Source organism: Zophobas morio, unplaced genomic scaffold (genome assembly GCF_036711695.1).
Source record: "Zophobas morio isolate AGI-343-1 ecotype UQ-CSIRO unplaced genomic scaffold, CSIRO_AGI_Zmor_V1 ptg000640l, whole genome shotgun sequence".
Taxonomy (NCBI): domain Eukaryota; kingdom Metazoa; phylum Arthropoda; class Insecta; order Coleoptera; family Tenebrionidae; genus Zophobas; species Zophobas morio.
Window position 1 is genome coordinate 33,715 of NW_026972743.1, and position 16,655 is coordinate 50,369.

The 16,655-nt window shown below is 33.6% G+C and overlaps 2 protein-coding genes across 11 annotated transcripts; both read left to right on the plus strand.

Moving 5' to 3' along the window:
- Window positions 1-1,141: 1,141 nt before the first annotated feature.
- Window positions 1,142-3,867, plus strand: LOC135121604 (uncharacterized). Of its 10 annotated transcripts, none has more exons than XM_064045911.1 (6): window positions 1,142-1,334; window positions 1,388-1,467; window positions 1,521-1,584; window positions 1,668-1,756; window positions 2,025-3,415; window positions 3,467-3,867. In XM_064045911.1, exons 1-6 carry the CDS (start codon window positions 1,177-1,179, stop codon window positions 3,782-3,784), a joined length of 2,100 nt encoding a protein of 699 aa, XP_063901981.1. In that variant the 5' UTR covers window positions 1,142-1,176; the 3' UTR covers window positions 3,785-3,867. The 10 variants fall into 10 exon arrangements, with proteins under 10 accessions (XP_063901981.1, XP_063901984.1, XP_063901982.1 ...); XM_064045914.1 differs by having other exon boundaries at window positions 2,025-3,301; window positions 3,368-3,867; XM_064045912.1 differs by having other exon boundaries at window positions 2,025-2,957; window positions 3,015-3,867.
- A 6,160-nt stretch (window positions 3,868-10,027) lies between these two features.
- LOC135121611 (uncharacterized) lies at window positions 10,028-13,534 on the plus strand. The gene is made up of 16 exons (XM_064045927.1): window positions 10,028-10,075; window positions 10,185-10,224; window positions 10,279-10,392; window positions 10,462-10,584; window positions 10,782-10,947; window positions 10,998-11,048; window positions 11,391-11,504; window positions 11,561-11,662; window positions 11,999-12,108; window positions 12,512-12,564; window positions 12,619-12,700; window positions 12,756-12,861; window positions 12,911-12,966; window positions 13,020-13,151; window positions 13,208-13,324; window positions 13,383-13,534. The coding sequence occupies exons 1-16, from the start codon at window positions 10,044-10,046 to the stop codon at window positions 13,506-13,508; spliced, it is 1,524 nt and encodes a 507-aa protein (XP_063901997.1). The 5' UTR covers window positions 10,028-10,043; the 3' UTR covers window positions 13,509-13,534.
- The last annotated feature ends 3,121 nt before the right edge of the window (window positions 13,535-16,655 follow it).

Sequence of the window (16,655 nt, forward strand, 5' to 3'; positions counted from 1 at the left end):
AAGCGTTTTACTAATCATATTTTTAAGACAGTTTTTCGGCGTAGTAGGATTATACTTGGCATACTTCCGTATAATTTCTAATAAAAAAGTTCCTACTCCTATTTTTTTTGCTTCTTATAAGTTTGTTGTGTTCAATAACTCATTCTGTGGGCGCGGTTTTACGTTTACCCCTTAATTTAACGAATATTATGAGCACTACTTTACATTCAAGGCAATTGTGGTATAGTTGTTTCCGAGTATATATGTAAGGTTCCATTTGGGTAGTACGCCAGGTTTTCAGTTTTTCCCGTAACTTGAAACGGCCGGCTTTTTGCTTTCCCAAATTGCTTGCCATCAAAATTAACTTGTTACTGAATTGTCGAATTCCTAGATTTATACGACGGTTAGGGAGTATGCAATATGGTTAAATACGTCAGTCAACATATCGGGATTAAAGTTGTGGTGGCGCAGCAATACAGTTATGAATTCAGTTTTCACCCACGAGATCTTCTATTTAGGTCTCTGACGGTTAAGTATTTAAATTTGTTCTTCTACAGTTTGTTTTACTATTAAGTTAGCTTGGTACTTAATAAAAGTGTTTTTTAACTTGTAGTTCGACCCGGTAAAAAAACCCGTGTATTTATTAGTTCATACAGATCGCCTAATAGCTATTTTCATTTTTATCTAGTTATCCTATTAATATTTAGTGCATGGGCTTTGTATTTAGTTCTTTCACCAAAAATCATACCCGGGTAACTTGGGTAACTTTTTCAGTAAGTTTTTCCATATTATGAACTCGAATTACTGCGAGGCCTACCTTAATTGCTAATAGAATTTAAAAAATAAGATGAAAACAAATCATAAAAATATAATAAATAATCAAAAAAATAGGTTAATAAGTTAAAATAACCATACTGAAATTTTTTTTTTTTAGATAGAGCAACTAAATTTTGTGAGCTTTACCTGCCCGCACTAGTTTACGGAAAGTATAGCAAATACACAGACTGTCAAGCCCCCTCAGTATGGATAAACCTATAATAGTTCGAGGTTTTACAGCCTCCCATTTATCTCCGTGAAAGCATCGTTGCGTACCTTTTTTTCTTCTATTCTCGTAAGTGTTGGCTTACGCTTTTTAATAATTTTTTTTTTAAAATTGGGAGTTTATTCACACTATTGAGGATCCAAGCTAGTATTCGGATGGCTGAACCTAATTACTTTAGCCTTGAGAACCAGACAACTACTGAACAACTTCTCTTCTCTATTTATATCAACGCTTCTATTGGAGTTTTATTATTCCTAATATTTATATTCACACGACCTCATCGACCTGATTTATATAGCCCTAAAAAAAAGAAGTACTGTCTAACAAACACTTATGTCTAGTTCTTTTAATTATTAATTTTTATAGTCCTCTGCTACCTCGTACTTATGTAACATGGCTTTATAAACTATTTAAAATAAAGGATGATCAGGTTTATGAGAGTGCAGGTTTTTTTGTTTGATACTATAATTATAAACCACGTTTACTCATAGTATGTTAGGTATTGATGCGATTGTCGCCGTAAAGATAACGAGACTTGGGCTGCGATTTTGTCTTTTTTCTTTGTAATTTTTTTTTTTTACCGTTTATCTTTTAAAATATAATAACACTTATAGTTATAATAATATGTTTAAATTTTTCAATTAAGACCCGTTGCTTTTGGGGTTGTTCTTCCTTTGAATTATTTTGGCCATGCTCAACAGAAAGGCTTTGATCAGTTTTCCATGGCTAATATTGGTATCATGCTTATTGAAAAAACAACTTCTACTTAAAAATTTAGAGAATTCATTTAAATTTTTAAACATCTGTTTGGGCACAATAAGCTCGAATAAAATCCGTTAAATTTATTTTTGATGGTCTTATAGCAATCTTAATTTAAATCTTATCTATTACCGAATAGAATAATAGATCAACCATTAACAGATTTAAGGATGTTTTTTTTATTTATACCTTCCTAATATATTCTTTAATTTAGTAAAAATTAAAGTGTTTATTTTTTTTTTAGATTCTTCCGATCACGGCCTGCTTCCGGTTCATTGCTTAGCATTGTACTATTTTACAGCTGTGCTCTTTTGGCTGCTCCACTCGCAAAATATGGACTTTGTTAAGCTTCGCATGAAATATTTGCAAAAAGGCAGCCCACAGCAGTATTCTATTCTCGTAAAAGGCGATGATGTTGAGCGTTTCGATGATCAGGGAATTTACGCTTTGTTCTCCGACTTGTACCCTTCTGCCGTCCGGGAGGCCAAAATTATACAGTTTCCCTACGAGCTTAAAAAGGCCGTTAGGAAAAGAGATAATGTTTTAAACAAGCTAGAAGGTTATATGTGGCGCTACGCAACGTCCTCCAGCGCCAAAAGAGCTACTTTAAAGAAAACTGTTCAGGGCGTTAGAAATTACGTCGACGCCATTCAATTTTACACTAACAAACTCGAGAGGTTAAACGAGTTGGTCAAACGCGAAAAGGAAAAGCCTCACGAGATCTTGGGCGTCGCGGGGTTTGTTACCTTCCGCACTCTTCAGGCTGCCACGCATGCCGTTCAATGTATTCACGTGGAGCACCTACTGTCTCTGGTTGTCAAGTCAGCCCCTGAGCCACGGGATGTGTGCTGGACTAACGCTAGCGTTCGACCCAGAGTAAGCTTGCTGAGGTTACTGATAATGAAATTTGCCACCGCCATATTGGTCCTCCTATGGATACCTCCTATTATGTTTGTACAAAGTGTTGTGTCTGTTAGCAAACTGTCTTCGTATTTTCCCAGGTTACACAATTTCCTTGAGGCTCATCCTAAAATTTTAGCCTTTGTTAGTGGGGCTCTCCCCCCCTTAATTCTCCTTGCTTTCATGTCCTTGCTACCATTACTGTGCTGGTACTTGGCTAAAGCTGAGGGTTATGAGGCATATAGCTGGATCCAACTCGCGCAGATAGAAAAACTTGGTTGGTTTTATGTAATTGATGTCTTTATGGTTAAATTTTATGCGGGAACATTTATAGCCACGTTTCAGAGTATTCTCCAGGATCCTCAGCATGTACTGCGTATATTAGGAAACGGCATGCCTAAAATAGTCACTTTTTTTATAAATTACGTCTCAGCTTTAGGCTTCATAACAATTCCTTTAACTGTTAGTAAGATAATACCTCTTGTATATCAGTTTTTTTTTCTTCGCTGTCGCAACTTAACACCTAGAAAGAAGAAACTGGTTAAAAAATTGCCTCCTTTTGATTTTGCCGCTTTTTATCCCCCTTGCTTTCTAGTGCTAAATGTCACCATCTCTATGGCTGTAATCAATCCTTTTATTTATGTTGCTGCTCTCTTTTACTTTATAATGGCGTCTTTTCTGGTGAAGTATGAGCTGCTTTACGTCACTGAACAAAAGTTTGAGAGTGGTGGTTGGGTATGGCCGTTTTGTGTAAAGTTTACATTTATAGGGATGATTATATCACAGCTCACCTTACTAGGAATATTAATCTTAAATAAATCCTATTTGGCCATAGTTGCTTGCTTGTTACTTATCCCCAGTGTATCTTTTTATATATTTGAAAATAAATTTCTTCAAAAACCAGCTCACTACTTACCGACCACAGTTGCCTTGGCAGTGGACAGAAGACGTGGGTACCGGTCGCCCAACTTGGGCACTCCTTCACCCGATACAGGGTGTATTTACATGCACAGGTTATTTTCCACTCCTAATAGCGTTTCCCCTGACGAAGAAATCTTAGAGAAATATAAAGCTAAACTGGAAGAGGTAAATTGCAAATTGTAGTCTGGTAATCGTTGTTGGACAATTATCGCTTTAATTGGGGAGAGTAATTGTTTATTCAGTAAAATTTAAAAAAAAATTTGCAGAAGTTTTCTTGTGGTTAAAAATAGCGCCCGTCCTGTGCTTTAAATTTGTTTTATGGAATTATACTTTATCATTTTCAAAATTACTTTTAACGCCAAAGCTTAGAAAAGTAGAATACACTGCGGTTCCTTGACTATTTTTTTTTAACTATAATTTAATTTATTTGGATTAAATTTTTTTTATTAAAGTTCAATCTTTCTTGATGGCCTATATTAAGTTTTTTGGGAGTTCTAAAAACAAATAAAACTGCCCAAGCTGTACCTTACCCTTGTTATGAAGTAGGATCCACTTCTACAGTTTAAGTTAATTTTTAATAAAGCGCGAAGAGGAATTCTTTGGCTAAAGGTTGGCACTTTCTTAGATCGAATGTACAGAGAGGATAGTTACATTGAATTAACATTTTATTAATAATAACTTATTAAAAATAATAAAAACGGCGAATTTCTTTGACTCCTTAACCTTTTATACTATTTAAGGTTTGCATCAATTAAAGTTTGACTTGTATATATAGCGGGAAGCAAAAATAACGCTATGAATGTTATTTGCGTTTAACAAAGGAGTGTAATTGTATCATGGTCTATACCGTTACACCTCTTTCCTAAAAGTTTGCAAGCAATTACTTGACGAGCTTGAGGCTACCACCAGCACACGCCTTTGTATATACTTTGTAAAATAAAGCTACTATACTCTTTACAAACGACAGTCGAAAGAGCGGAGTTCAGATAATAAAAATTCGAAAGTAAATATCTTAAATTTAAAAACAAATACGGCCACTTAATAAAGCTAAGCTATTAAGACAAATTAGAAGTCTTTAGCGCCGTCCTTTGGGATTATTTCACACGTGTTTCCTCTATCTCTAATAAAACAATTTAAGAGTATTTCTTTAACAGTATTTCTTTAAACAAACTTGGTCGATTTCATTTAACAAAACTCTAATAAACTGCAATCACTTCAAACGAATGCTGTGTTTCATTCCATTGTCTCAAGCTTAGCTGGAATGTCTATTAATACGTTTCCACTATATATTCGACTAACATGGGGACGCACCGCTTACTAGGGATATTTTAATTGGGACTAATCCTTCTAAAACTGACATACTGCATAGCACTTTACGGTTACTGGAATTCCACGGCTCCAACGAAGGTAGTAATAAGTAATTGATACTTGGTATTCTTCCATTTCCCAGGCAAAAACTAACGATTGAAACAATTTGACTAGTAACGAAGAGGAACTAGTTGTTCTAGCAATTAGCCGTGCGGCAGGGGGCTAGGTGCATTACCATCCGGGTGTCCACTCTAGTGAGTAAGCAAATTAATGGATTTAATTCTAAACGAGTTCGATATTATAAACAACCTATCTCAATTTATTTTTTAACCATGTTACCATCTTTTAAAGAAAAAGGTTATAATAGACCACTAGTTCATGACTAGCAGAGGAGTGCACCACAGGGCCCGTTTTAAACCCCTATGCTCTTTCCTATCTGCATATCTGAGCTACTCGACGCCGGAACACTAAACTCAATCATTCTGTAGGGAATATAGCAATATTTTCATCTTTTAAAAGCACAACTTGGTTGCTTATAAATTGTAAATACCTTTAAATATAGGAAAATGGTGAAATATCGTATTAAATTAACAAAACTGTCAAGAGGGAAATACTTAGGATAACCGACTGGCTGTACATGAACTCCCAAACCGACCAACTATATCTACTAACTCAGGAGCAAGGAACAAGAGACTTGCAATTGGGGAGCAAAATCTTACAAATTTTTTGTGAAAAAGGATTTTATATAAACACAAATAAAAATAATACCTCAAGGAGGTTGTTAAACCGATTAAATATGCATAAAATGTATAAAGGCATTGTTAACTAAAAATAAATTAGAAATACGTAACTGCATATTTCATTTTAACAAAAACCAACTCATTATTAATATTACCAAGGGCAAGCTGCGGAAGAAAAGGTTGCTTATTTACGACACCAAGTTTCCCGGGTGTTCCGAAGCTATAAAACTTGGGGTATTAACAGATACTAAACATAAAATGAAATAAATATATCCACTATACCATTTAAGAGGGAAAAATCTTTGAGGTAATAACATACATGCCTATACAGAAAAAACCCTTTTAGTTAAATAAACAAAATGCCAATAAAGGTGTTCGCCTAATACCGTTTTAAATTTCACACTCACTGTCACAAGTTACCCTCAAGATTGCAGGTTTATCACATCAATTGCTTCGTATATTTACAAACTCTCCATGGTCGTTAGCAAATGCTAGCCACATCGTATCTTAAGCTTCGAAGGAATAAAATACATACATTAAGTCGACGCCAAAATAACTTTTGCTAAGGTAAGCACCCTCCAAAACACTCTAATACAAAGTGCTATAAGTTACTATGACAAATATAGGGAATACCCTTATTTTCGGCATCAAATGTCGAACTGAGCCTTAGCTGTCCTTAGGGGATACCTAATAAATTTAATCTGGCGAATTTACATTTGATAAGGAAGCAGCCAAAAGCTATAGTTATTTTGGCTGCATATTGTTATTGGGAGATAAATAAATATTATGTGGCCTGCGTAATTCTGAGTACTGGCCCCTCCTTTTTTTTACACTGTGACCCCACTTTTAGTTCGCTTACTTATTGTTAACTTTTAACTAACGAGTCTATATGCCTTTAATCGGCTATAAGAGAGATAGAGTTTTTTTTACTCTTTTTACAATCAGGAGTCGTCCCAAGTCCCTCTATTCTGTTCTAATTATCTATTATTTTGAATAACATAAAATTATAATTGACACTTTTCTTTTGGTTGTACAAAGTCCTTCTATTTTCATAGAAGTAACAACCCACGGCTAAGGTGGTGCCAGCCTCTGCACAGTTTTGCAGATTGGGCTTAAATCTCGTTCGATCGTTTGTATAACTTAGCATGGGATGTGCTGTTTAGTACAACTTATATAAGACACCGGCAACACACTTTGTGGAAAAAATAATTTCGCATCATGCAATTTTTTTTTCATATTTCTAGGGAAGAAAGCATTAAAAATGAAAATTTTAAAAACTAACTGAACCAGAAAACAAAATATATCGTTGATGATATGACAAGTCCTTTAATTTAAGATAATGACATATAGTGCACCTTTGTGTACGTATTAAAAAAAAACATCTGTTTAAATATTATACATATGTACGTTAATCAAAAAAAACTACATTTCTTTAGCTATTAACTTTTTCTCTTTGTCTTGTAAAGTTTGTAATTTCTTTAAAAATATATTGTTTTAACCTAACAGAAATTCATAAATTTCTATAGATGTATGCGCCGAACTAACCGATATTAGTTTTAAGTAAATACGTATATAGAATTCGAAATTAGAGTTATAATGACACACTTAAATTAATAAATCGCATTATAAGAAAAATAACGTTTAGCATAAGGGGGAGGGAGGCGTTAGTTTCCATAATCAAAGATATATACTTGTAGGCTGACAAATGCTCTGCAGTAAAACGTTTAGTGGTACTCATCCTGAATTTTTATTTACATTTTTTGGCACTATTTCGGGTTAATTTTTTAGCCACAAAACCCAACATGGTTTTTAAAGTTAAAGGCTGCGATCATTAAATAATTTCGCAATTAAGAGGGGCGGGGAAAGGTATAACGTAGTTAGTCAATTGCGTTAAATAATAATGCTACTTTTTCTTAGATAACAAGGAGTTTATATATATACAAAGGAAGAGAACATTAAGCAAGGACAAAGAAGACAGTGCAGATGCCTTTTCATAAATACCACGTAGCGAATTAATAAATGCTTGCCGCATGGAAAGTATAATTTTTACATCTTGTATCAAAAGCTTTATAGACATAACCTTATTTAATTAGGTAAATGATTGCTCTTTTAAAGTAATAAGAAGTATATTATTATATATTTATTAAACTCCTTTTTTTAATTATAATGTGTTATTTAAGTTTGTACTTTGATGGGGAGTTGTTGTTCAGCGAGTGTCCCTCTTGCTATACCCCAACTCGTCCTCCCGCCCAGAGGCTTAGGAGTTATTTTAGTAACTTTTTTTCGTGATAGCATTTTAATAATTAAAAAAAATATATAATCAAAAAAAAACGCATATTAAACAGCAGTTCCGAAGTATTTCGAAAAACATTGAATCAATCTTTTTTAAATTACCATATGGGATTTTTCTGAATTACAATTAAAATTTAGTAAATTTTGGTTTCCTTTTTTGTAAGAACACAAGAGATTATATTTTTGCTTGTACTTTGCTATTTGAAAAATCTGCCTATTCGTTAATAAATCTTTAACACGTCAGACCAAAATAATCACTCCCATGATTTTGCGTCCCGGAACTTCTAGAAAGAACACCCAATCCAAACTTCTGATCGCTGAACTTTGTTATTAACCCGTTTATTTTGGTTTAGTCAGCGTAACTGATTTAATTTAGCACAGAATATAATAATTAATTATTTAGTATTACAATATTGTTATGGGACCCATTGTTTTTAATAATTTAGTTTTAATATCACCCAAAGAATTTAATTGCTAAACTATGGTGTAGATGTACATTTTTTATTTAAAAGAATGAATAGTGAGATGTTCTAACTAGAAGGTTTAAATTTACTAATTTGCTATAAGGAATAATTTAAATGAAAAACATTTTTAAGCAAGGTGTTAAAACTTTTTAATTATTATATTATATTAATATATATTTTTACTAAGCTTATTACTAAAAATTATCACCCTGGCGCTTTTAGGCTATGTATTCATACTTTTAAAAATAAAGAAGTACCTACCGAAAAAAATCTTAGTAAATTAAAAAAAACAATTTTTAAACATTGGTATTATTGCTCATATTGATTAAAGTACTTAAGTTAATGCCCGCTCACCCATGTTTATTACCATCTATGTGTTCCCTCAAAGTCTACAGTTCACGTAAAGGCTGCAATATGGTGCTCGCTGTGTATTGTTTTTTTTTTACTCTAAGTTATATATTACAAACTAAAACTCTTATAAACATATCCATATCTTGTCGGTACTTTACCAAGTTATAAAAAATTTTAAAATTAATCTTGTATACTTTGTATACGATAACCTATAAGATTCTGAATTAAAATTATAATTTTAACCTTTTTTAATGAAATAATAAAGAAAATCTGCTATAAGCATAACATATATCATTCTTGTTTACTTGCCCGACATACTATTATTGAAAATAAATATTTTTTTTACTGTATTTATGAGGAATTGGTAAAATAGAGGTGATATTTGTGTTTAAAAAACTTGACTTGGTTAGTCATGGGTTCTTAAGCAATTTTCTTAACTTTTTTTATTAAAAAGTTTACTGAACTCTTTTTAAATAGCCAAGATAATAACTGGAAGGCTTAAAAATTAGCTATAATATTTTGCTACAGATTTTTATTTCTAAATATAAGTACTCAATTATTAATATCAAATCCTAATAGGCTTGGTATTAGGTACTGGATGTCTACAAGGCATGAATGCAAACAAGATGGAGAAATATAAAAAGTATAATTAAAGTTTCAAGTAAACCATATTAAGTAAAAAAATTACATAAAAATAATCTTTATTTACTTTCAAGCTTTTTCGCAGTCCCTTTAAGTTTATGTATCCAGCTTTAAGAAACATAATAAGCGTTTAGGATACTTATGCACTTCTATAAAAGTTATACAAAAACTTATGCATGCCTTAACAAAAAAATCTTGATATCGATATGTAAATTGTAACACCTGGAAGAAGAGTGTTTATCGGCGAGAAACAAAACTTTAACCTTGGTTTAACAGGTCAATTTTTTTATTTATTGAGCTCCGGTATTAACTTTTAATTCACAAGTAATCTGTTAAAATAGTTTTTGTGGCTACTGCGTACATGAAAAAATTAACTTAAACAACTTTACTATAAAAACATATAAAATAGTAAAATCTATTTTTTAGCAAGGTTGGTCTTTCATTACATAAACGAAATAAACTGACTAAGTTCGATAAATAAATCATCAGTAACTACAAACCTGTCCAAATATTGGTTGGCGAATATGCCTAATCAGGTAACGCATTTTCTTATCACGTTTTCGGGAGGAAATCAGACTTTAAGAGGGATTAATTTTGCTAGTTTAAACTTAAACCTATTAAAAGCAGGAACGAGTTTTGCTAAATATGACTTCAAGTTCAACAGAACCAGAAGAAAGGTTTTAAGTTAATGCTATCAATTGTAGAAAGAGTTTTCAATAAAAAACTTAGATAAATATTATTAGATCAGTTGAGACCTATAAGATTGTTAACGATTTTATTACACAGGGTTTCTCAGATTGAATTTTGGAAGTTAAATAGTGTTCAGGTTACTCTTCTTAATAATAAAAAAATTTGAAATATCACAACTTTTCGTTATAAGGCAAGTATAGAAGAAATGCTTTTGGATTCTCGAGCAGAAGAAATATCTAAATTTGAGGTTCCCGAAATTTTGGGTTATCTCGGACCATTTGTTAAAGAACTGAAAAGAACGAAGGTCCATTAGTCTTGTGTAGATATTGAATTTTCAGAGTTCTCGTTAATCGAGATTGTTTATATATAAAAGGGTAAAGTCAGAGCAATTGAGTTGGGAGCTGGGATAGGACGTTTTACTGGTTATTTAGCCGATCTTTGCAGCCTACTAACTTCAGTTGACTTTATAAAGACTTTTGTGGATAAAAATCGTAAGGTGTTTTGCCTTTTATTTTAAATCCTTTTTTTTAAATAGATAAAATTGAGGCTTTTTGTGGTTTATAAAAGCAATAGTTTGATATTATTAAAGTGAGACCGTTAAACCCAAAACAAAATAAACACTTATTTTTACTTCAAGATATCTGCTATCTTTTGTTATAATGAAAAAAACTTTTGCACACTTTACTTTTAAAGATTAACGGCCACCGAAAGAATGTTACGTTCCGCCAAGAAGATATTACGTTATTGGAAAATCCCCGTAACAGTTTTGAACTAGTCTTTTCCAACTGGCTATTTATGTACCTTTCGGACTTCGAAGTTGTACAAGCGTTTTTTAAATTAATTGACTGGCTAACAGAAGGTTATTTATATTCTCACTTCTTTTTAAATCTAACACTTGACATCTCTTAGGAGGAATCTTTTTTTTTAGGGAATCCTGTTACCATAAATCAGGGGATAGAGGTAAAAGCTATTTTATAATAAATAATACAGAATCAAACTACTATTGACTTCTTTGTTTTTAAAGATTAAATGTAAAACTTACCTCTTACTAATAATAAATCAGCTTATGTTTAATTAAGTTCCAAGTTAATGAGGTTAAATCACTGCGAAATTTTAGGAACGAACTATTATTATCAGTCGTTAGCAAACTTAAAGAGAAAAAATTTATATAGCAAAGTTTATTCGCAGTATACTTCTTTGAATTTACGAACATCTACGGTATTAGGAAAGGGATAAATATTAGTACAGAAAAAAGCTGATAAATTTCCTTTAAGTTAATTGCTTGATTTTTTCATTTATGAGGATCCTCTTTTAAAAATCCCACACACTATCGAACGCCTGGGGACTATCAACGCCTTTTATATCTTGCTAACTTGCTTTACAAAGACGCATCTACTTGTTTCAAACTTTGCACGGGTTGTTAATTCACGTTCAACAAGCACGCTCCAGATATTAAAATTTTAATTTATAAGAATACGTCGTTAAAGCGTATGTAAAACTGAAAAATAACGGAAATCAGCGGGTTTTTGTTTGTCGAAAAGTGGTTGAACAAAAAGAAAAAGAAATCTCACAAGGTACGACAGCCTACTTTAATAAACGTGTCTCTTCTTTATACTAATACTTAATACATTTTTAGTTAACACGTTGATTCACCTTTTTTGTAATTACTAGCTCTTAGCGCTCAGCCGTTATGCCTAGCCCATCAATAAATTTATTAAATTTAAAATACCTATTGCCGTGTCAATTTTATTTTTAGAGGCTCTTTTGTCTTTTAAGTCTGTTAAGCTTGCAGACAATTAACGGACTTAAATAAATAAAGTGAGATGTTCACAAAGGAGTGTGACTGCTGGCTAACGGTTGAGACCAAGCTAACCTAGCCTTTTACCATTTTTTTAACGGGCATCTTTAAGCTTTTCAGGAGTTCCTAGACAGTCAACAATATTCTGTAAATAACATTAAGCGCTACGAGCAACTGTTTGGTAAAGGCTTTGTCTCCACCGGTGGACTAGAAACAACGAAGGTATACTATTTCTTTCAAGGTTTTTAAAATTATTACCAACAATTCGTTTTGTTAATACCTTAAGCCAATTGCATAGTTCGTTGTTAGTTTCCCACTAATTTTATTGTACACATAATTGTGTACAAGCAAAAAGTGTATATAAAGTTGCTTGGCCGAAAAACTTCCCGGTAGCAATCGAGTATGAGCTTTCAACGTTGCCTGCAAATATAAGACGTGTCTTATTACATTGCGAATGTCTTAAGCTCTAAAGAGATGGAAGTCGTTATTCCTACCTTGATAATATGAAAATTTTTTCTTAAATTTTTTTAATTTTAATGTAAACACGTTAAATTGTTCGTTACTTACTTTGCTCCTCTAAAATAGTATTAAGACTGCATTCGGTGTAATTAGTAATTTTAAATAGGAATTCGCCCTTCTTTTAGATATAAAAAAAGATGACTTCATTCTTGACGTAGGGTAAAATAATATTGCTACTTTCATAAAACTTTCACAACTCTAATTTTGCTTCAGATCAGGCATCGGCGGCAGTGCACGATACTTCGCCGAGACTTTCGGTTCGCACGTTTTGGGAATTGATCTTTCCAGAAATATGGTTTCCGTATTTGCCTTCTATTTTAGTAGATCTAACTTTTTAAAAACAAAATGAGGTCGCTCTGGCAAAAGCAAACGCTGAAGATTGTTCTCGAGTGAACTTCAAAGTCGAAGATTGCACTACCGTCGTTTTTCCCGACAACTGCTTTGACATTATATACAGTTAACTAAACTTATTTCATACTTTCGAATTGTTTATGATTTAAACAAGGCAGAGACACCATACTTCACATCCAGGACAAGCTTAATCTGTTTAAGAAATTCTATGTACGTCGACATAATTTGCTTAATGAAAGCTTTTGTAACTCGTTCTGCTATAGAGTTGGCTTCGTCCTGGAGGGCGTCTTTTGATTACTGATTACTGCCGAGGAGAAAGTGAAGGAGACGATGAATTTAAAGCATACGTTAAACAAAGGGGATACGTTCTTCTGACTGTTAAGCAGTATTACGAGGTACCCCGACAAATTTGGTTTTATTGAAGTAACACCTTATTTTTTCTACTGAATAGCACCTCTTACAGGCGGGATTTGCAGAAGGCATCTCGGAGGACCGAACGGCGCAATTCATAGAAATATTGGAAGGAGAAAGAGCTCGCTTAATGCGTAGCAAAGTTGCCTTTTTAACGGTTTTTTTTATTTTATATCTCGGAATGACTTCTGCGATACTTACTGACTTTGCTAAAGGAATTTACCGAAAAGGACTACCGCGAACTTCTGGAAGGCTGGACAGCTAAAATAAACCGCTGTAAAGCCAACTATCAGGCATGGGGTCTCTGGATGGTCCGAAAAAATTTAAAACAATTTTGTTAAGCCTTGAGCCTGCAAAAGAGGAATAACCTATTAAACACAAAACGGCCTTCGATATGAATGTTGTTAAGCATCCAACATTAATGCTCGTAAGGAGCAGTATAATAGAGTTTTATAAACTTTATAGTTGGAACATTTTGGTGTGGAATCGTTTTGATAGTTATAATTTTATAGGAATCACCACAGAGAATAGTAATTTATAAAAGATTTACAACTGAGAAAGCACAAAAGCGCCAAGAGCGGAAGCGCCCACGACCAGGTAGCCCGTCTTATACACACCAGGGAGGGACAGGTTAAGGCCACAGTCCCAAAGCTATGACAAAAATAAGACGACTACAAAGTCAAATCAAAAGAACTGTACTTTTACCAAATGACGGATACCATTCAGAGTGTGGTAGATAAGTGGAAAGCCGAAGAAAAATTTAGTTCCTTAGAAAAATTAATGTGTATTAAAGGCACTAAGTTCGTTGCTAACGAAAACAAACCTGTTATAATTTGTGGCGTAAGTAGATCTGAGCTTTTAAGGATGTCAAAATAGTAAGTGAAGTCGTGGGGAGCAAAAAAAGTCCAATAGAGATTGTAGAAAGGCCTAAATAGTTTAACGATGAAGCAGTACACAAAGAGATCTCAAAGATAAAAAATTAAAAAAAAATTCCAGTATATAATGCCTGCGCCCCAAGCAACGCCTGTTATACGATGTGAAACAGAAAGAACTGAAGTTAATTCTGGTTTATATACAGTTAAATGCGGAGATAAAGGTCTTTTAAGAAGGTAATTTTTTTCTAAAAAGGAAAAATCCTTATTAACGAAGCAAGATTTGGTAGTACATCTTTTCGCCAGTAAAAGATTACTTCCTTTGATAAGAAAACTTATTAGTTAAGAGTAATAACATGAAGAGATAATATAATAGCCCAAAGGAATGAACACGAACGCAGCTTTTGCAGTTGATAGTTTTTTAAAAATGCGAAAGACAACTTCATTTCACCAAGATGTTCTTGCCGAGCCTTGGGCCAGATTTTTGTCTTATTTAGCTCTTAACCTCTTCGGCGAGGAATGTCCCCCGAAGACCACAGGAATGGCGACAGGGTTGCAAACGTTATAAACTTTCTTAATAGCTATAAAAATTTAACTATTTCAAAAAAGACTTTTGGTATTTAATTACTTGCAAAGGACTTTATTTTATTAACTCATTCCCTGCCTCATAATTACATATTAACCGCTAACATTATTGATACTGTTTAGCACTTTAAAGTTCTGGTTTCCCCTCAAACTCTTAATCTAACGTTTCTTTTCACTTTTAGTCTTGTCTATAATATACAGTCTTGACCATCTAAAAAATCAAGTATACTTAAATTTGTCCCAAGTTTGCTTCATATTTTAATTGTATATCCCATGTAAAAATATATATTTCCACAAGATTTAATCCTCATTCATTAATCTTTGCACCATGGATTACCATCTCATTCTTTCTTAGCACCGATATCGGCCACCGCCTGCACTTCAGTTTTACTTTTTAGTTTGACTGACCTCTCTCTGACATTCATTATCTTAAGGTCCTTAAATCCTCAAATAGTGAGTTATTTAACAAAATATTTACACCCTTTGTCAACCTATGTTTTATTATTTTGTATAAGTAAAACTTAAAAAGAAAATACATTAGTGGTATATTATAAAGCGACCTATATATTCGTATACGTGTTCTTCATTACTCCCTTTCCTCCCTACACTCACACCTTAAACACCTTTTAAACGTACTTTAAAACCTGAAGTTCGCTGTTCACGTATATTTTCCAAGCGACTTTTTAGATAGAAGACTGTACCCGATACGAAACCAAAGAATACTTGTATATTCTAAACTTTTTATATCGCCCAGCGTGCTTATTACCAGACCTCTTTCATTCGTCTTCCAACATTAGCTACTTCATGATTCCTTTATCCGCTAATGCCACATGAAACCTTGTGATTACCCTCCGCCTGTTCTTAATATTAACATATTCAGCATTTTTATAACCCTGACAGCTCTATACGTATAACAAAGTAAAGATTATAACGTTCTATAGAGATAAAAGCGCGAAAGTAGCAGTAATTAGAGTAATAAAAATTCAAAAACTTTAAATAGTAATCAGAAAATATGAAAAGAGCAATTATACTAAATTAAAACTATAAGAACAAATAGGAAACAACTGAGAGTAAAGCTGAACAGGCAAGAACAAAAGCAACAAAATGCTTCCTAGGAGACCTCGGAATATATTCCGTCTATCAGGTGACCAATTTAGTACCTTCGAGATCCAAGGAGACCGCGCATTTCGTAATCTCAGTAATTAATTTATTGGCTTGTGCACAGAAAAATGCGGTACACTGGTTCTCTTGGCGATAGACTCTGACATAGGCTTCAAAACGAGATCCTGTAATTGCAGACGTTTAATGTCTTCGCTGGTAAACGGGATGATGTCCAATATCGGTGCCACACAGGCAACATCCACCATAGGAGGGGCCTGAATCTGAAACACTTCTTTGGTAAACACCCTAGCATCATATGCAAACCTAGAACGTTAGCCAACCCATATCTGTCGTGGACTGCCCTCTCGGGCTGGAACGATGAGGCTGGTGATGACGTGGGTCTCTGCACTGCACACGGACTGCAAAGGACCGACGGCACTTCTCCACCGGGAGTTTTTGCTGCCGCGCGAGTTCACCACTAAGTGGCAGGTCGCACCAAAGACAAACACAGCACTGCATCGTAAACTTTTTCGCACACGAAAATACTTACACGCACCAACTAGCATCACCCGTCATACACTTAAAAAATGAAAACCTGGAAAAAGAAAGCAACTTATACGAACCAGAGAATAAAAAAATAAATCAGTGTTGAAAGAGTCAGTGCTTTGGCAAGAAGTGCGATATAATAAAGAATATAACAAAACCTACAATCCTCCCACTAGGGGGGGGAGGATTGCTACAACCTCCTCCGGGTAGCAAAATCGCTCGTGACTGCCAAAATAGGTACAAGGTGCAGACCCTTTAGGACTAATAACAACTAGCACTATTAAAATTGAACTTTAAAAATCGTCACCTTATAATTGACGTCATTGGATGGTTATACTTACTTTAAGTAGGTCAAAACCCCTGTAATATTCAATTAAATTATGT

Excerpts from the sequence above, each read along its gene's own strand:
- LOC135121604 (XM_064045909.1), top strand. The coding sequence starts at position 1,177 with ATGGCTGAACCTAATTACTTTAGCCTTGAGAACCAGACAACTACTGAA. Across the intron at positions 1,468-1,520 it reads TCAGGTTTATGAGAGTGCAG|GTATTGATGCGATTGTCGCC; the intron begins GTTTTTTTGTTT and ends ATAGTATGTTAG. Across the intron at positions 1,757-2,024 it reads GTTTTCCATGGCTAATATTG|ATTCTTCCGATCACGGCCTG; the intron begins GTATCATGCTTA and ends TTTTTTTTTTAG.
- LOC135121611 (XM_064045927.1), top strand. The coding sequence starts at position 10,044 with ATGACTTCAAGTTCAACAGAACCAGAAGAAAG. Across the intron at positions 10,076-10,184 it reads TCAACAGAACCAGAAGAAAG|GGTTTCTCAGATTGAATTTT; the intron begins GTTTTAAGTTAA and ends TTTATTACACAG. Across the intron at positions 11,505-11,560 it reads TTGTTTCAAACTTTGCACGG|AATACGTCGTTAAAGCGTAT; the intron begins GTTGTTAATTCA and ends TTAATTTATAAG.